Source organism: Rhizophagus irregularis, chromosome 8 (assembly GCF_026210795.1).
Source record: "Rhizophagus irregularis chromosome 8, complete sequence".
In the NCBI taxonomy this organism is placed as follows: domain Eukaryota; kingdom Fungi; phylum Glomeromycota; class Glomeromycetes; order Glomerales; family Glomeraceae; genus Rhizophagus; species Rhizophagus irregularis.
The window spans coordinates 4,096,007-4,118,183 of NC_089436.1; the positions used below are offsets into that span (position 1 = coordinate 4,096,007).

At 19.6% G+C, this 22,177-nt stretch overlaps 3 protein-coding genes across 3 annotated transcripts; all 3 read left to right on the forward strand.

Moving 5' to 3' along the window:
- Nucleotides 1-4,045: 4,045 nt before the first annotated feature.
- Nucleotides 4,046-6,575, forward strand: OCT59_028786 (uncharacterized protein; the record flags this gene model as incomplete). The annotated part of the gene is made up of 8 exons (XM_066147555.1): nt 4,046-4,064; nt 4,906-4,915; nt 5,068-5,314; nt 5,393-5,591; nt 5,949-6,275; nt 6,355-6,393; nt 6,471-6,486; nt 6,569-6,575. The coding sequence occupies 8 exons, from the start codon at nt 4,046-4,048 to the stop codon at nt 6,573-6,575; spliced, it is 864 nt and encodes a 287-aa protein (XP_065994253.1).
- Nucleotides 6,576-10,507: 3,932 nt separating this feature from the next.
- OCT59_028787 (uncharacterized protein) lies at nt 10,508-11,063 on the forward strand (the record flags this gene model as incomplete). The annotated part of the gene is made up of 3 exons (XM_066147556.1): nt 10,508-10,670; nt 10,754-10,873; nt 10,993-11,063. 3 exons carry the CDS (start codon nt 10,508-10,510, stop codon nt 11,061-11,063), a joined length of 354 nt encoding a protein of 117 aa, XP_065994254.1.
- An 8,551-nt stretch (nt 11,064-19,614) lies between these two features.
- OCT59_028788 (uncharacterized protein) lies at nt 19,615-20,888 on the forward strand (the record flags this gene model as incomplete). The annotated part of the gene is made up of 4 exons (XM_066147557.1): nt 19,615-19,806; nt 19,888-19,999; nt 20,435-20,788; nt 20,866-20,888. 4 exons carry the CDS (start codon nt 19,615-19,617, stop codon nt 20,886-20,888), a joined length of 681 nt encoding a protein of 226 aa, XP_065994255.1.
- Nucleotides 20,889-22,177: the final 1,289 nt, after the last annotated feature.

Here is a 22,177-nt window from a genome sequence, read left to right on the forward strand (position 1 = left end):
ATATCAGCTGGTCAAAGGCTCTGACCGACCGTTTAACCAACCGTTCAACCGATCGTTAACCGACCATTTAACCAACCCTATTCATTTAACACTTTTTTTATGAGCTGAATCAATAAAAAAAGTTGTATAATGCTTTTGTTAGCAGATTTAATCAAAAAAAAAAAACTTTTTACCATTTTTTCTTAATTAAATTCACTAAAAAAATGGTTAAACGGTTGGTTAAACGGTCAGAAAAATGGTCAGCAAAAACGGTCAGTCGGTCAAAGACCCATAACCAGTTATGACCGACCGATAACTAACCGTGACCGACCGTTGCCATCCCTAATCTAGCCCGTAAACATACTTTAACAAAAAATTCATCTGCCCCATCTGAAAATAAGGTACTGTATCTTTTGTTTTACAATTATAGATTTTAAGGTTTAACTAATAAAATGTTGAATAATCATAAATATAGGGCAAATTAAAGCAAGTAAAGATCACAACTATGGTCAAATCTGCTAATCCTGGAGCATATTCTAATAAAGTACAAGCACGCTATCATCAAGAAGTTTTAGACTATATTTTAGAAGATATACAGCCTATTAGTTGTGTAAAAAAGTCTGGTTTTAACAAATTACTTAATTTTTTTGATTCGTGTGTTACTTTACCTTCTGATCATAAAATTCATGAAATGTTAGCAAAATCTTACAACTATACTTATCGGGAATTACATGATTTAATTAAAAAGGAAGCTAAATCTGTTGCCTTGACTGCAGATTGCTGGTCTTCAAGAAGTCGCCATCCTTATATTGGTGCTACTGCAACTTGGTGTGACTCAGATTTTGATATTAAAGAAGTTCTTTTTTTTTTATCTATTGAATAATTTGATCATCCACATACAAGTGAGAAAGTTAAGGTTAAGATGGAAAAATATTTTCGTGATTGGAATTTAGAACCAAAATTTATAACAATAACCTGTGATAATGGGTCTAATATGGTTGGAGCAATAGATGTGATGTCAAACGCAACTAGGATTCCATGTGTTGCTCATACATTACAATTAGCCGTTGGAAAATGCTTAAAGCCATGTCTTAAACTTATTGCTCGTGTAAATGCATTAATTCATTTTTTTTCTGGTTCACCTAAACAAACACAGCGACTGGAAAAGGCACAAAAAGGGATTGGAAAAGCACAAAAAGTTTTAAAAGTGAAAACAGATGTTGTTACGCGTTGGAACTCAACATTTTATGCATGGGAGCGTCTTTTAAAATTGCGACTTGCAATTGCAACAGTAAAAAATCAATTGGATGTTAGTTCACTTTCAACAGACATTGATGATAGAAGAAGACTTAATTCTATTATGTTAACAAATGAGGAATGGAGTTTTATGAAATCTCTTTTAAATATTTTACAACCTGTTGAAGAAGTAACGCGAAAACTTAGGTAAATTTTTGTTTTTAACTTTTATATATATTTTATGAATATATTTGTAACACATTATTAATATTGGACTTTTTAATTATAGTGGTAGTAATTATGTAACATTAAGTCTTGTATATCCAACTCTAGCATTGCTTTTAAAATGAATTCATACTGGTGTTGATTTTGGGTTAGATGATCTTGAAAATATTAACTACAACAATGAAGATACTGTTTTTGAAGCTTTATGGAATGAAAGTGATGATGAGGATGATTTTGAAGTTGAATATGAATTCTATACTGATACAAATGGCCGACGTCGTAAAAAAAAGAAACCAATCGATATATCAAGTCCATTTGATCCAACAGGAGTTGAAATAAAAGTGAGAAAAATATTATATAAGGCCATTAAACATTATTGGTCAGTTCGGAAGATGTAAGTAATTATTATAATATAATTTTTTTGAAAATATTTATAATTTTAAATTCTTTTATTACACTAATTACAGATTGGACTTATGGCGAGCCTATTAGATCCAAGATGGAAAAATCTTTCATTTGCAACGCAAGAAGAAATTAAAAGAGTGCATGTATGTATTATTGCGTAAAGAGTGTGAAATAATAAAATTACAAGAATCATTAGAAAGAAGCTTAAATAACAATGCACAAGAAGAGGAACTTGACGAATTTGTACAAGAAGACAGTGATGATTGTACTATTGATTCTGAATTTAATGATACCTTAGAAGAACATGATGATGAATGGGGAAGTAATGAAAGTGACCATTATGAAGAAGAGGATGAAAATGTGGAGGAAGAGAAAAATAAGGAAGAGGAGGAAGTAGTAAATGAATATAGAAGTATTTTTGAAAGTATTCAATCTCATAAGGAAATAATGTTAATATTGAAATCTCTAATTTTCTTGCACGTCCACCTGTTTTAGATCTTGATACAAATCCATTTGAATGGTGGAAAAATCATAAAATGGAATTTCCAGTAATTGCCCATCTTGCACGAAAATATCTTATAATACCTGCAACTTCTGTACCAAGCGAAAGGTTATTTTCAGACGCAGGCAATCATATTACTAATAAAAGAGGGAGTATGGAGCCAAACACATTGAAAAAATCCTCTTTTTAAGGCGAAACAAGCAGGTGATTAATATTCACCTTCCAGATGGTAAGAATAAACATTATAAATCTTTTTTTCCACATAAAAATTACTAATTTTACTAATATTTCAATTATTAATTAAGGTTACTAATTGAATAAATTGAATTAAACAACTATTAAAATAGTGGGTAGATAGAGATCAATTTTTTTTGCTTTATTTGAAGTAAAATTGTATTGCTTTCAAATTACAATAATAAAAATATGTTGCACTAAATTTTATAAATCCATAAATGGTTATAAAAAAAATATTATTTACCCGAGTATACCCGGATATTACTCGGGTCATATATGGTAAAGTGCTAAACGGGTAACCATATTTTTTATTTAGGTATAATCCGGATACTGAAATTCTGACGGGTCACAGCTCTAACCGATGGACTAATTTGTTTTTTGCCAATTTTTTTTATTTTAAACTATAATAGTGTTCTAATTAGTTTATTAATCTAAATAACTATACTAAATCTGAAAATTAATTTACCATTACAAGTTTAAACTTGTGACTTTGAAAATAAAAAAAATTGACCTAAACAAAACAACATTGGTAAATAACATTTTGACAATCACCCGTTTAACAATATTATTTTTTTTTTCTTTGAATATTATTAATCAAGCCACTTCTTTTTTGCCATTTTAGGTTTATTCTTGTAGCTTTGAAATAAATGGAATTGGTCTAAACAAAACAACACTGGTAAATAACATGATTGTGACAATCATATATTAAAAAATATTATTTTTTCTTTTCTTTAAATATTACTAATCAAGCCACTTTTTTTTCTACCATTTTAGATTTATTCTTGTGGCTTTTAAATAAAAAAAATAACTGAAATAGAACAATACTAATAGATCAAATTGAAAATTTAATAAATGTCTCGATAAATATCTAATTATTTATTACAAATCATTAACAAAATATTCATTCTTTTTTTATTAACTAAAAACAATTCATCTTGGGAATAAAATGATCTTTAATCAATTAGATAGTATAATAGTTCAAATAAACTAATGTCACCATATTTATTACTGATTAATAACAACTTTTCCGATTTTAATAATCAATTGTTAACCAGGTTTTGGCGAATTTTTCTAAAAATCTAACGAGTAACTTTATATTTGCCCCAGTCACTTATGCTTTAAACAATATATCTGGTGGTGATGAAGTCACCACATATCAACCTAATCTAGTTTTATATAAAAATGAATGATAATCATTTCATTGGCGCTTAATAATTACCTAAGATGAAATGATTAAAATGATTAACCAGTTACTGCAATTTTGTAATAATTGATCCACATTCTGGTTTGTTTGTCACATATGCAATGTACTTGTAAATTGTGATCACCATTTTTACACAATATATTTTGCATAAATATTGTTACCATATTTATTTATACTAATAAAGGTGCTCAATAATAAAAAAAAAAGAAAAAAAGATATTTACTTTATTTTTTCCAATTAAAGATAATTTTGATATAATAATGGACCAACGTATTGAAGGTATACCAAACAATCTGAAATATTAAGTTTTTGTTTATAAACAATTTATCTATAATTCAACTAATTTTATTCTTAATTTAAATAACTAGATTGTAAGTAATATATATATAATTTACAATAATTACTTTTATATTATTTTTATATCTAACTAATTAATAATTAATAATACTACAGGGTGTAAGTTATATGATATCTATATTTATATTATTTGTACAATCCAATCTAACCAATTTCTTTATTTAAAAAATTATTAAATAAAATAGGGAGTAAGTTATTTATTTAATTCTATTATTACTTATTGTTATAATATTTACATATAAAAACTATCTAATTTCTTTATTTATTTAATAGTTGGTAAGTTATTTATTTAATTCTATTATTACTTATTGTTATAATATTTACATATAATTTAAACTATTCTAATTTCTTTATTTATTTAATAGTTGGTAAGTTATTTATTTAATTCTATTATTACTTATTGTTATAATATTTACATATAATTTAAACTATCTAATTTCTTTATTTATTTAATAGATCGTAAGTTATAAGTTATTTATTTAATTCTATTATTACTTATTGTTATAATATTTACATATAATTTAAACTATCTAATTTCTTTATTTAAAAAATTATTAAATAATATAGGGTGTAAGTTATTTATTTAATTCTATTATTACTTATTGTTATAATATTTACATATAATTTAAACTATCTAATTTCTCTATTTAAAAAATTATCTATTATCTAGCTTGTAAGTATCTCTATTGTTCTATTGTTATATATTTTATATAATATTTATTTGTTAATTTAATTCTTTCATTTAAAATATCTGTTACTTTAGTTGGTAAGTTGTAAATTATAGATTATTATATTGTATTTAACCAAAAGCTAAGACTTATATACATTAAATTCCTATTTAAATTTTAGAGTAAGTAATAATTTATTTTTGTGTAAATTATAATACAATCTATAATATAATAATTTTAATTATTTAAATTTATAGATTTGGAAAAAGTGGAAATGCAATTATAGATGATTTTATTCTTAAAAAAGTATTACAATGGATTCCTTATGACAAATTTAAAGAGGTTGAACATCTTAGTGAAGGGGGATTTGGTACTATATACAGAGCTATTTGGTTAAAGAATAATGAAGATAATGAAGATGAAGAATCTGATAAAGAGGATGAAGAAGTAATTCTTAAATGTCCCAAGAATTTAAATGAAGATTTAAATGAATTTTTAAAAGAAGTATGATAGTATATTATTTTCTATTTTTAATTTAAATTAAAATTTATCTATATTAATAATAATTATTATCTTTTATAGTGGGAATATCATACAAGTGTTTTAACTTCAAATGATATTATAAATGTTTATGAACTCACAAAAGAGCCAAATACTTCAAAATATATGGTAGTAATGGAGTATGCAAATAAAGGTAATTTAAGAGAAAATTTAACAACAATAGTCGAAAATAATTGGAATCAAAAATTATATATGTTGTACGAAATTATTTCTGGACTTAGTAAGATACATGGAAAAAATCTCATTCATTGTGATTTTCATGATGGTAATATTTTAAATCATAATGATAAGAATGAGGATAAAATTTATATTTGTGATTTAGGATTATGTCAACCTGTAAAATCGTTTTTGAAAAAGTATGATATTTATGGTGTTATACCATTTATGGCTCCTGAGGTTTTAAGAGGCAAATCTTATACTCCAGCTAGTGATATATATAGTTTTTCTATGATTATGTGGGAACTTACATCTGGGATACCACCATTTAATGATAGAGCACATGATATTCAACTTAGTTTAGGTATTTGTAAAGGTGAACGACCTGAAATTATTGAAAATACTCCACAATGTTATGTAGATTTAATGAAAAGATGTTGGAATGAAGATCCATTAAAAAGACCATCTTCTAAAGAAGTATTAGAAATTATTAAAAAATGGATTTTCCATTCTTATAATAATGAAGCCAGTGAAGAATTACAAAGCAACATTATGGAATTTATAAATGCACCAATTGGGCGTAACAATCTTTCTACTAAATCTCACCCTAAAGCATGTTATACAAGTCGCTTACTTGATTTTACTAGTAAAAAATTGAATGAAATTCTTGAAAGTGAAAATTCACAAGCATATCGTGCAAGTCATTCAGATTTGAATGATTGTTTGATTAATGATGATAGGTCATTAGGTATATACTATAATATATAAAAATTAATCTTGCAAATTATTTATATGAAATTAATTAATTCATTTAATTATTAAAACAGATAAGAATACTAGTAAAAAGTTGAATGAAAGTCTTGAAAGTGAAGATTCACATGCTACTAGTTTAAAAGCAAATGAAGTGCTAGTAAGTGAAGATATGAGTGATTATATAATTTAGAATTTGGGGTCATTGGGTATGTACTATGATATATAAAAGGAATTAATCTTGCAAATTATTTATGTGAAATTAATTTTATTTAATATTTAATTATTTAGATATTAAAATAAATTAAAATTAACTAATCATTGTTTGTTCTTAAAAAAAATTTATAGTTTTTTTTAAGTGATATTTGATATTACGCATTCAGAAGAAATTGTTCTTTATTTTATTCTTTTTAGATTTATTTAAATACTAAGGCTAGAGTAGTAAAATATTTTACAAATTTCTTAGTTTGTAATTTAAATAATTCCTTTTTTTTTAGCTTTTCACTTTTTTTATTATACTTAGAATTATTTAAACACTAAGACTAGAGTAGTAAATATTTTACAAGTTTCTTAGTTTGTAATTTAAATAAATCTTTTTTTTATAACTTTTCCAATCCAATTATGAGATATAAATTATTAATATAAGGCTATTATTATTTGGCGACCCTGTCACCATGGCGCCCACCTCATATCATGTGCTTTTTAATTTTTCTGATACTTTATTTTTTCAATATTAATTTTTTTAATTAGTACTCTTAATACTTTTTTTTTTATGTGTAAAAAATTGAGAAATTTTTAATAATAAACAAACCAATGAATAAATAAATAAATGAGCAAACAATAAACGAATAAATAAATGAATGAATAAAAGCATGAATAAAACAAACAAACCTATTAAAATATAAGAAATGATTATACAATTTGTATACATTTTACTGAAAATTAACGTGTATATGTTATAATTGATGTCATATATTGTATGGGCTTATCGGACTCATTTCACTAAGTAATGATTAGGTGATAAAATTGAGGGGATATGGGAAACATCTTACTAATATCACGTGATTCAATCATAGAATATTATGTGAAATAAAAAAATTTGTCTAGTTTTTATATAAAACTAACAGATATTCGCTCGTTAAAAGAAATTCTGTATTATAAAAAGATTTGAATAAAAATAAATTTTTAGATACATACTTTTCTATCAATCAGCTTTAAATTTAAGAATGAGCCAATGAGAATATTGCTAATACAATTCGATTCTCTTAATTTATAATCTGAAGAAGTTGGTTATTTAATTTCCGAATAATTTTTTCTAAAATTAAAATCTTCGAACATTTACCTTTTCAATTATATTTGACTATGTATGACCCTAGAAACTTTTAATTATTATTTATTTATTGATTTACTTCGTATGGGCATAAAATTTCTTTATATTTTGCAAATGTTTGTAAATATTTTATTGAGATAAATATGAAATATATAGTGGGTTAAATATTAAATATTAATCCAAATATAAAAGCGTTATAAATTTTAATGAAAAAAAAAAGTTTTTAGAAGGTAACCATTCTAATAATTTTCGAGCAATATGTAAATGATTTTAAATTTGTTTTTTAATGTATAAAATTTTATAACGATGAAATTTTCTTTTTTTATTAACTTGTGTTCCGAAGGGTTGAGTCGGGTCAGGTTTTGAGGTCTATTCGAAGTTTCGAACTCAATTTTTAACAATAGATTGGGTATAATTATTTTTTTCGCCATTCAGAAAATTCTTTGTACTGTATAACAATAGGTCGGATATAATTAGTTTTTTTTGACATTTGGAAAAATTTTTTGGATAACAATAGATTGCTATGATATGATTTTTCTGAAGAATTTTTTTTGCAACAATAGATTGTTATAATGTGATTTTTTTTTTCTGTCACTTGCTGCTTTGTTAATAAAGTAAAAAACTAATAATAAAAATATCTAATCCTGATTTAAAATTAATTATTATTATGATCTATACTAATTATCTTTGTTATTTTTATTTATATAGAGTAAAATATAAGTATAATTAACAAATGTCACAATAATCAACTCGCAGTTAACATATCATTGTAGTACCGTATTGTGATGACTAATAAAAATTGTACTACTATCAGAATTTGCTATTTTTCATTCAGCTTGAATTGTTCAATTAATAATCAAAAAAGGTCCTCCATCAAGAAATTATTATTAATTTACTGATCAAATTTTTTTAACGCAGATTTATCATACATTATATAAATTTAAAAGAAACAATATTAAAAAAAATTATGTGTGAATTGTTAAAAAAAATATAAAAAAAAAATTTATCCATGGTGATATTTGCTGAAAAAAATTTTTAAGAAAAAAAAATTATGCATAATATGATTTTATTTATTGGTTAGGAAACAGTATTATTGAAAAAAAAATTTAAGAAAATGGTTAAGGAAACAATATTGAAAAAAATATAAGAATGTTGAAAAAAAATCTTACTAAGAAAGAAAAATTATGTGTTGTTTGAGAAAAAAAAAATGTTCATTAAGAAAAAAATTATCCATATTGTTAAAAAAAAAAAATTTTTTTGCCAAAATAAAAAAAATTATTTGTGTGGCTTATTAGTTATTAATAATAATACCTATAAAAATTTTGTAATAAATCAGACACAGATAATATTAGCCTCCCATAATTTTATATGCTAAATGACAATAAGTAACCCATCAGTTATATAATGAACCCATCAATTGAGCTTAAATATTAATTGGCTTGATTTTTCCAATCAGCCGATATGATATGTTACAGAATTCAAAATTATATCAAAGATTATTTAAAGCCATAATAACAATACTAATTTTAAAGCCTATTTATTATTGATTACTAAATTATTTATTTATTTCACTTATTTAAGAAATTAACAAAATTCACTATATAATCGCTAGAAAATTCTCTATTTTCAATACATAACTGAAACACAATAAAATATTAAAAAAAATATTTTTTTTTATCGCCAAAATTAATCAGCTATTTCAGGAAATGATCAGCAAAAATTGTCATGTGATCGACTGGTGCTGTTGGGAAAAATGTAGCCAACCGTTTTTGATTTAATATAAAAAAACATTTCTTTATATTATTATTAATAAAAAAGTATTGCAATTTAAGTGTTTAATATAAAAAATATTTCGCAACATATTTTTATATTATTATTAATTTTTAATGTTTTCAACATATTTTTATATCGAAACAAAATTTGTGCGCTACCTGCGCATGTAATTTTTATAGTAAAATTGTTGATAATTAATTGTCACGTGACTTCATTAAATCCCGATTTTTAACGAGAAATTTGTGTAACCATAATCGAGTTACTCCATTTTATAATTAACCATTGGTTTTAATATGCAATTCCTATACAAATTAAGCAATTTCATATATTGTCATGTGATTTACTAGTTTTTAATGCTAATTTTCTTTCTTTTTTCTCTTTGCATATACATGAATTTTACGTTAGAAAACTTACGTTTTTTGATATCCTTTTAAAAGTATGGACAAATATATAATTCAAACAACAAAAATACATGTGATTTTACGTGAAGAGAAATATTTTCTAAGGTTGTAAAGGCGGGTTTTCAAGTAGGTTTTGTATAAACACGAAAAACTGGTTTTTTGATAAAAATAGCTTTTTTTGCATCAATAAAACTTTAAAGAGAAATATTTAACTAAATAGTAAATATATCATTTTTAATCTACATATATATACTATATGTTCAATGATAAAAAAGATTGGTTCTTACATGCATGGTGATTGTCAATGAGTCATGAAGGGTTTAAAATGTCATTTTTGACTTTTATACATAATGTATCCATACAAATTTTAACCCTTTTAATAATAAAAAATGTTAATCTTATATTATTATTGATAAAAAACATAGCGAAACATTTTTTTTTTAATTGTTTTAATATAAAAAAACGTTTTGCAATATTTTTTTTATAAATATTATTGATGAAAAACGTTGTATAAAATATTGCTTGAGTTATCCTATGATCTAACAATTAGAAACTAATAATTAATATCATAAAAATTGAATCCTTTAACATAAATGTGATATATCACGTGACTGATAATATGTCAATGATCATCCCTACATCCAGGGGGTAAATGTTTTGAGATGTTACCCTGGATTTTTGAAGGGTACGGCACTTCGTAGTGCACACCCACTTAGTTTGGAAACTATGTCGATCATTCGGCTGGGTGGTATTATTCCGCATGCTTGTACTTTTGATCAACATAATGCATTTTGCATACCATATATACCAAAGGCGTTTAATAATAATAATAATAATCTTTTCCAGTCAGAATATAATTATATAGTAATGGCTTTCAATAATGATAAAGGTAATAGAATATGTATAGTATAAATATTTAATACAATTAAAATTCTTATATTTTTAAACAAATTTATAATATAATAAAACTAGTTTCTGGTAATATTGAATTTGAAGGAAGCAGCACTAAAGAATTTGAAGGAAGTGGATCTGAGGAATTCAATGGAAATGACTCTGAAGAATTTGAAGAAAGTAATATCAAGGAATCTAAAGGTATATTAAAAATGCTAAAATATAAAATATTAAATTTTTATTTGTAAATACATTAAATACATTTAAATATTATATATACTATATAATTAAACTTTACATAATATATTTAAATAATCTAGCTCGTAAGTTAATAGGTTATCTTATAATTGAATTACTTATCATTTTTATTACATCCATTTCAAGTAATTAAATAATTTTATTTAATTATTAATACAATGTTATACTAGTCAGTAAGTTATTAGTTATTTAAATCTTCAATTTTTTACCTTATTTTATTTATTCTACATAATATTCAAATAAATAATTCTTTATTTAATTAATTACTTAATAATTAATTGTATTACAGATGGTAAGTTATAATATCATATTTATTTGCTTATTATTTTATATAGCTTTAACTAATTATATTCTTAATTTAAATAACTAGATTGTAAGTAATATATTTAATTTACAGTAAATACTTTTTTATTATATTTATATTTATATTTAATAATTAATTAATAATACTAGGGTGTAAGTTACAGTAAATATCTATATTTCTATTATTTATATAATTTAAGTTAACTAAATTCTTTATTTAAAAAATTATTTTGTATTTTTTTAAAGTTGGTAAGTTATAAGTTATTTATTTAATTATATTATTATTTATTTATATAATATTTACATATAATTTATGCTAACTAAATTCTTTATTAAATAGATCGTAAGTTATAAGTTATTTATTTAATTTTATTATTACTCATTTATATAATACTTGCATATAGTAATTTAAATTAACTAAACTCTTTATTTAAATAGATCGTAAGTTATAAGTTATTTATTTAATTCTATTATTATTTATTTATATAATATTTATTACATATAATTTAAACTAACAAAATTCTTTATTTAAATAGATCGTAAGTTATAAGTTATTTATTTAATTCTATTATTATTTATTTATAATATTTATTACATATAATTTAAACTAACAAAATTCTTTATTTAAATAGATCGTAAGTTATAAATTATTTATTTAAACCTATTATTACTTTTTAATATAATATTTACAAATAATTTAGATTAACTAATTTCTTTATTTAAATAGATCGTAAGTTATAAGTTATTTTTTAATTCTATTATTATAATATTTATATATAATTTAAACTAACTAAATTCTTTATTTAAAAATTATTTAATAATATACTAGGGCGTAAGTTATTTATTTATATAATATTCAAATATAATTTAAACTAAATAAATTCTTTATTAAAAAAATTATTTAATAATATAGGGAGTAAGTTATTTATTTATATAATATTTACATATAATTTTAACTAACTAAATCCTTTATTTAAAAAATTATTTTGTAATTTCCTTTAGTTAGTAAGTTACAAGTTATTTACTTAATTCTATTATTACTTTATTTATATAATATTCACATATGACTTAAACTGAATTCTTTATTTAAAAATTATTTAATAATATAGGGTGTGAGTTATTTATTTAATTCTATTATTACTTATTTATAATATTTAGCAAATAATTTAATTTAACTAAATTACTTAATAATATAGGGCGTAAGTTACTACCTATTTAATTCTATTATTACTTATTATTTATTTATATAATATTTATATATAATTTAAACTTACTAATTTTTTATTTGAAAAATTATTTAATAATATAGAGCGTAAGTTATTTGTTTAATTCTATTATCACTTATTTATATCTATTATTTATTTACATAATATTTATATACAATTTAACGAATAAATTCTTTATTTAAAAAATTATTTAATAATATAGGGCGTAAGTTATTTATTTAATTCTATTATTACTTATTTATATAATATTTACATATAATTTAAATTAATTTAAAAAATTATTTTGTAATTTCTTCTAGTTTGTAAGTTATAAGTTATTTATTTAATTCTATTATTACTTATTTATACATTATTTAACTAACCAAATACTTATTTAAAAAATTTTTTGATAATATAGGGCGTAAGTTATTTATTTATATAATATTTACATATAATTTTAACTAACTAAATTCTTTATTTAAAAAATTATTTTGCAATTTCTTTAGTTGGTAAGTTATAAGTTATTATTTAATTCTATTATTACTTATTTATATAATATTTACATATAATTTAAATTAACTAAATTCTTTAAAAAAATTATTTAATAATTAGAGCGTAAGTTATTTATTCTATTATTACATATTTATATAATATTTACATATAATTTAAACTAATTAAATTCTTTATTTAAAAAAATTATTTGATAATATAGGACGCAAGTTATTTATTTAATTCTATTATTACTTATTTAAATAATATTTGTATATAATTTAAACTAAATAAATTAATTATTTAAAAAATTATTTTGTAATTTCTTTTAGTTGGTAAGTTACAAGTTATTTATTTTATTCTATTATTACTTATTTATATAATACCTACATATAATTTAAACTAAATAAATTCTTTATTCAAAAATTATTTAATAATACAGGGAGTAAGTTATTTACTATTTAATTCTATTATTATTTATTTATTTATAATTTAAACTAACTAAATTCTTTATTTAAAAATTATTTTGCAATATTTTTTAGTTGGTAAGATATAAGTTATTTGCTTAATTCTATTATTAGTACTTATTTAATATAATATTCACATATAATTTAAACTAACTAAATTCTTTATTTAAAAAATTATTTTATAATTTCGTTTAGTTGGTAAGTTATAAGTTATTTATCTAATTATATTATTACTTATTTATGTAATATTTACTACGTATAATCAAAATTTATTTAAATAGATCGTAAGTTATAAGTTATTTATTTAATAGTATATTATTACTTATTTATATAATATTTATATATGATTTAAATTAACTAAATTCTTTATTTAAAAACTAGGGTGTAATTTATTTATTTAATTCTATTATTACTTATTTATATAATATTTGTATATAATTTAAACTAATCAATTTCTTTTTCTAAAAGATTGTAAGCATAAGCTATTTATTTAATTCTATTATTACTTATTTATATATAATTTAAACTAACTAAATTCTTTATTTAATATTATTTAATAACATAGGGTGTAAGTTATTTATTTAATTCTATTATTACTTATTTACATATAATTTAAACTAAGTAAATTTATTCAAAAAAAATATTTTGTAATTTATTTTAGCTGGCAAGTTATAAGTTATTTATTTAATTCTATTATTACTTATTTATATAATATTAATATATAATTTAAACTAACTAAATTCTTTATTTAAAAAATTATTTTGTAATTTCTTTAGTTGGTTAGTTATAAGTTATTCATTAAATTCTATTATTATTTATTTATATAATATTTACATATAATTTAAACTAGTAACTAAATTTTTATTTAAAAAATTATTTAATAATATAGGACGTAAGTTATTTATTTTCCATTATTACTTATTTATATGTAATATTTACAAATAACTTGAACTAACTAAATTCTTTACTTAAATAGATCGTAAGTTATAAGTTATTTATTTAATTCTCTTATTACCTATTTATGTAATATTTATATATAATTTAAGCTAACTAAATTCTTTATTTAAAAAATTATTTAATAATATAGGACGTAAGTTATTTATTTAATTCTATTGTTACTTATTTATATAATGTTTATATTTAATTTAAACTAACTAGATTCTTTATATAAAAAATTATATGATAATACAGGGCGTAAGCTATTTATTAAATTCTATTAGTACTTGTTTATATATATTTACATATAATTTTAATTTAAACTAACCAAATTCTTCATTTAAAAAATTATTTAATAATATAGGGCGTTAGTTATTTATTTAATTCTATTATTACTTATTTATATAATATTTATATATAATATAAACTAACTAAATTCTTTATCTAAATAGATCGTAAGTTATAAGTTATATATTTAATTCCATTATTAGTTATTTATATATATCGATATAATATTTGCATATAATTTAAACTAACTAAATTCTAATATAGAGTGTAAGTTATTTATTTAATTCTATTATTACTTATTTACATAATACTTAGATATAATTCAAACTAACTAAATTCTTTGTTTACTAAAAAATTATTTAATAATATAGGGCGTAAGTTATATATTTAATTCTATTATTACTTATTTATGTAATAATACTTACATGTAATTTAAACTAACTAAATTCTATATTAAAAATTATTTAATAATATAGGGAGTAAGCTATTTATTTAATTCTATTATTACTTATTTATATAATGTTTACATATAATTTAAATTAATTTAAAAATTATTTTGTAATTTCTTTTTTAGTTGGTAAGTTATAAGTTATTTATTTATTTCTATTATTACTTATTCATAATATTTACATAAAATTTTAAACTAACTAAATTCTTTATTTAAAAAATTATTTTGTAATTTCTTTTAGTTGGTAAGTTATAAGTTATTTCTCTTACTTACTTATTCATATAAAATTCGCATATAATTTAAACTAACTAAATTAATTATTTAAATAGATCGTAAGTTATAAGTTATTTATTTAATTCTATTAATACTTATATAATATTTACATATAATTTAAATAAATTCTTCATTCAAAAAATTATTTAATAATATAGGGTGTAAGTTATTCATTTAATTCTATTATTACTTACTATTTATATATTATTTACATATAATTTAAGCTACTGAATTCTTAATTTAACAAATAATTAATAATATAGGGCGTAAGTTATTCTATTATTACTCATTTATATAATATTTACATACAATTTAAACTAACTAAATTCTTTATTTAAAAAATTATTTTGTAATTTCATTTAGTTTGTAAGATATAAGTTATTTATTTAATTCTATTATTACTTAATTATATAATATTTACATAATTTAGACTAACTAAATTTTTCATTTAAAAAATTATTCAATAATAATATAGGGTGTAAGCTATTTATTAATTCTGTTATTACTTATTTGTATAACATTTGCACATAATTTAAACTAGCTAAATTCTTTATTTAAAAAATTATTTTGTAATTTCTTTTAGTTGGTAAGTTATAAATTATTTATTTAATTCTACTAATTCTATTATTAATTATTTATATAATACTGTATTTATTCTTTATTTAAAAAATTATTTAATAATATAGGGTGTAAGTTGTTTATTTAATTCTATTATTAGTACTTATTTATATAATATTCTAAATTCTTTATTCAAAAAATTATTTAATAATATAGGGAGTAAGTTATTTATTTATTCTATTATTACTTATTTATATAATATTCGCATATAATTTAATTAACTAAATTCTTTATTTAAAAAATTATTTTGCAATTTCTTTTTAGTTGGTAAGTTATAAGTTATTTATTTATTTCTATTATTATTTATTGTTATAATATTTACATATAATTTAAACTAACTAAATTCTTTATTAAAAAATTATTTAATAATATAGGGTGTAAGTTATTTATTTAATTCTATTATTACTTATTTATATAATATTTACTTATAATTTAAACTAACTAAATTCTTTATTTAAAAAATTATTTTGCAATTTCTTTTAGTTGGTAAGATATAAGTTATTTAATTATTTCTATTATTACATAATTATATAATATTTGCAAATAATTTAACTAACTAAATTCTTTATTTAAAAATTATTTTGTAATTTCTTTCAGTTTGTGAGTCATAAGCTAATTATTTAATTCTATTATCACTTGTTTATATAATATTTACATATAATTTAAACTTACTAAATTCTTTATTTTTATTTAATAATATACTAGGGCGTAAGTTATTTATTTAATTCTATTATTACTTGTTTATATAATATTTACATATAATTTAAACTAACTTCTAAAAAATTATTTTGTAACTTCTTTTAGTTGGTAAGTTAATAAATTATTTAATTCTATTATTACATATAATATTTAAATTAACTAAATTCTTTATTTATAAATTATTTAATAATATAGGGTGTAAGTTATTTATTTAATTCTATTGTTACTTATTTATATAATTTTTAATTGTAATTTTAAACTAACTAATTCTTTTATTCAAAAAATTATTTAATAATATAGGGTGTAAGTTATTTATTTAATTCTATTATTACTTATTCATATAATATTTGCATATAATTTAAGCTAAATAAATTCTTTATTTAAATAGATCGTAAGTTATAAGTTATAAGTCATTTATTTAATTCTATTATTACTTATTTATATAATATTTACATATAATTTAAACAATTTCTTTTAGTTGGTAAGTTGAAGTTATTTATATATATATTTATTTATTTAATTCTATTATTATTTATTTATATAATATTTACATATAAACTAACAATTCTTTATTTAAAAATTATTTTGTAATGTCATTTAGTTTGTAAGTTATAAGTTATTTAATTCTATTATTACTTATCTATATAATATTCACATATAATTTAAACTAACTAAATTCTTTATTTAAAAAATTATTTAATAATATAGGGTGTAAGTTATTTATTTTAATTCTATTATATAATATTTACATGTAATTTAAACTAACTAAATTTTTGTTTATAAAAATTATTTAATAATATAGGGAGTAAGTTATTTATTTAATTCTATTATTACTTATTTATATAATATTTACTTATAATTTAAATTAACTAAATTTTTTATTTAAAAAATTATTATGTAATTTCTTTTAGTTGGTGAGTTTAAGTTATTTATTTAATTCTATTATTACTTATATAATATTTACATGTAATTTGAACTAACTAAATTCCTACTTTAAAAAATTATTTTGTAATTTCTTTTAGTTGGTAAGTTTAAGTTATTTATTTAATTCTATTATTACTTATTTATATAATATTTTTATGTATTTTAAATTAACTAAATTCTTAAAAAATTATTTTGTAATTTCTTTTAGTTGGTAAGTTATAAGTATTTAATTCTATTATTACTTATTTATATGATATTTACATATAATTTGAACTAATTAAATTCTTTATTTAAAAAATTATCTTGTAATTTCTTTTAGTTGGTAAATTATAAGTTATTTATTTAATTCTATCATAATATTCATATATAATTTAAACTAACTAAAATTTTATTTAAAAAATCTTTAATAATATAGGGCGTAAGTTATTTATTTAATTCTATTATTATTTATTTAAGTACTAGTATTTAACTAGATATAATTTAAACTAACTAAATTCTTTATTTTAAAATTGTAATTTCTTTTAGTTTGTAAGTTATAAGTTATTATTTAATTCTATTATCACTTACTTGTATAATATTTAGATATAATTTAAACTAACTATATTCTTTATTTTAAAATTATTTTTTAATTTCTTTAGTTTGTAAGTTATAAGTTATAATTCTATTATTACTTATTTATATAATATTTACATATAATGTAAACTAACTTAATCCTTTATTTATAAAATATAGGCCGTAAGTTATTTTAATTCTATTATTACTTTATTTATATAATATTTATATATAATTTAAACTAACTAAATTCTTTATCTTTTAGTTTGTAAGTTATTTACTTAAAATCTATTATTACTTATTAATATTTACAAATAATTTAAATTAACTAAATTCACTATTTAAATAGATCGTAAGTTATAAGTTATTTATTTAATTCTATTATTACTTATTTATATAGTATTCTAAATTCTTTATTCAAAAAATTATTTAATAATATAGGACGTAATTAATTCTATTATTACTGATTTATATAATATTTGCATATAATTTAAACTAACTAAATTCTTTATTTAAAAAATTATTTAATAATATAGGACGTAAGTTATTTATTTAATTCATTATTATTTATAATATTTACATGTAATTTTAATTAACTAAATTTTTTATTTAAAAAATTATTTAATATATAGGGCGTAAGTTACTTATTTAATTCTATTATTACTTTTTTCATATAATTTAAACTAACTAAATTCTCTATTTGAATAGATCGTAAGTTATAAGTCATTATTTGATTCTATTATTACTTTATTTATATAACATTTACATATAATTTAAATTAACTAAATAATAATTATTTTAATAATATAGGGTGTAAGTTATCTATTTATTCTATTATTACTTATTTATATAATATTTACATATAATTTAAACTAACTATATTCTTTATTTAAATAGATCGTAAGTTATAAGCTATTCATTTAATTTTATTATTACTTATTTATATAATATTTACATATAATTTAAACTAACTAAATTATTTTTTGAAAAAATTATTAATAATATAGAGCGTAAGTTATTTATTTAACTTTATTTTTACTTATTTATAATATTTACATATGATTTAAACTAATTTAAAAAATTATTATATCATTTCTTTTAGTTTGTAAGTTATAAGTTATTTATTTAATTTTGTTATTACTTTATTTATATAATTTTTACATATAATTTAAACTAACTTCTTTATTTATAAAATTTATTTAATAATATAGCTTGTAAGTTATTTATTATTTCTATTGTTATATATTTTATAAGTATTTATTTGTTAATTGAATTCTTTCGTATAAAATTTCTATTACTTTAGTTGGTAAGTGGGTTATTATTATATATATTTATACAAAAACTAAAACATATATTATATTAAATTTCTATTTAAATTTTAGAGTAAGCATTTATTTTAATCTTAAATAATTTTTAATATAAACGTCAATGATAATTCTAATTATTTAAATTCATAGATTTGGAAAAAGTGGAAATACAATTATGGATAATTTTATTTTGGAAAAAAAATTAAAATGGATTCCTTATGATAAATTTAGAAATGTTGAGTTTCTTGATAAAGGAGGATTTGGTACTATATACAAAGCTATTTGGTTTTATGATGATGAAGATAATGAAGTAATTCTTAAATGTTATAATAATTTAAGTGAAAATTTAAATGAATTTTTAAATGAAGTATGATGATATATTATCTATTTTTTTTTTAATTTAAATAATAATTTATTTCCATTAATATAATATTATTATTATTTATAGTGGAAATATCATGAAAGTTTTTTAAGTTCATATGATATTATTTATTTTTATGGGTTCACAAAAGATCCAGATACTTTGAAATATATGGCGGTAATGGATTATGCAAACAAAGGTAATTTAAGAGGAAACTTAACAAGAATAATCAAAAGTGGTTGGAATCAAAAATTATATATGTTATATGAAATTATTTCTGGGCTTAATGACATACATAATCAAAATCTTATTCATTGTGATTTTCATGATGGTAATATTTTAAATCATAATGAGAGTAAAATTTATATTAGTGATTTAGGATTGTGTAAACCTGTAGAATCATTTTTGAAAAAATATGATATTTGTGGTGTTGTGCCATTTATGGCACCTGAAGTTTTAAGAGGCAAATCTTATACTCCAGCTAGTGATATATATAGTTATTCTATGATTATGTGGGAATTTACATCTGGAGTACCACCATTTAATAATAGAGCACATGATTTTCAACTTAGTTTAAGTATTTGTAAAGGTGAACGTCCTGAAATTATTGAAAATACCCCACAATGTTATGTAGATTTGATGAAAAAATGTTGGAATGATGATTCATCAAAAAGACCATCATCTAAAGAAGTGTTGGATATTATTTATAAATGGATTTTTCGTCCGTATAAAGCTAAACTTGAAGATATTAATGAAGAATTAAAATGCAATGTTATGGAATTTATAAATGCACCAATTGAGCATAACAATAATCTTGCTACTAAATCTCATTCGCAGGCATATTATACAAGTCGCTTACTTGATTTTACTAGTAAACAATTGAATAAAACTCTTGAAAGTGAAGATTTACAAGCTAGTGTAAAAGTAAATGAAATGCTAGTAAGTGAAGATTTGAATGATTGCATAATTGAAGATATAAAGTCATTAGGTATGTTATAGTATATAAAAAGAATTAATTTTTCAAATTATTTATGTGAAATTAATTTTATTTATTTAATTATTTAGATATTGAAACAGATGAAAAATAACTAATTATTTGTGTTTTTATAAGAATTTGGTTTTTTTAAGTGATATTTTATGTTATGCAGATAACAGAATTTATTTAAACATTAAGTAAAATAGTTTATAAGATTAATTTAAACAATTCCTTTTTTTTATAGCATATCCAAATATTAAATATTTATATTCTCTTTTATTTTACTTAGAATTATTTAAACACTAAGACTAGGGTAGCAACCAGCAAGTTTCTTAGTTTGTAATTTAAATAAATTTCAGTTATTAAATATAAATTATCAAAATAATAATATAAACATAGTATAAACCATTTCCAATGCATAAAATTAAAAATAAATAATACAAAATTTTTCTATACTCATTTCAATGGCTAATTGAATTTAATTTATATTGTTGACTTTTATAGGATTATTTTAATGTTCAAAGAGGTGAATCCACCTGGGGTGATTTTTACTGTATCATATAATTTATAAATAATTACTAGGAAACGGGAACCGTTGTAAGTCCGGAGCGAAAAACTTAAAATTTGCGATTTCATTGGGTGACGATCACATGGCGGGCAGAGAAATTCACATGATCGATTTTTTTTTAGACGCTCCGGACAATTATATTAAAATTTAAATTTTTTCATTTTTGAAAAAAAGTAAAAAAAAAACCAAAATATTAATTTTTAACATGGTATTGTATATTAATTAAAAATATAATAAAAGTACAATATAACTGAACAAAATTGTTGTTTCTTAATTTTGTAGGAATTTCCAGCTAGTAGTTAAGGAAAGGGAATCTATTTTTTTTATTTTTAATTTAAGAAATTAACTAACATTTCTTTTCATTATTATTATTTTTTTGTAGGGCTTCACCCTTTTTGTATACAGCTTTGATTCTTTAAAGATATTAAAAAAATGGTGGTAATATTATTACATCTATTTCAAGTTGCTATATTCTAATCTTTGTGACCAATATATTGATCTTCTTTCTATAATGCTTTGGAATATGATGGTATGGAATTTTTTACATCCTAGCGAATGGTACTTTTCATTTATAGGACTCTCCTTTTATCTTTTTAGGCAAAATTTTAATTCTTTGGAATATTGACTGGTAGAACGATATGAAAATTTCTTTTTTTGCTTTTTTTTAGATCTAGCAAGCAGTACTTTCCTAGAGTGTATTTTATGGGAGTATTTGAAACAATATTAATAGGTAAAATTTTGATTTATTGAAATTTGAAATTAGTAACTTTTTTTCATTTTGTTTTTTAGATTCTAGCGAACGTTACTTTCCTAAAGGTGATATTTACATTCTT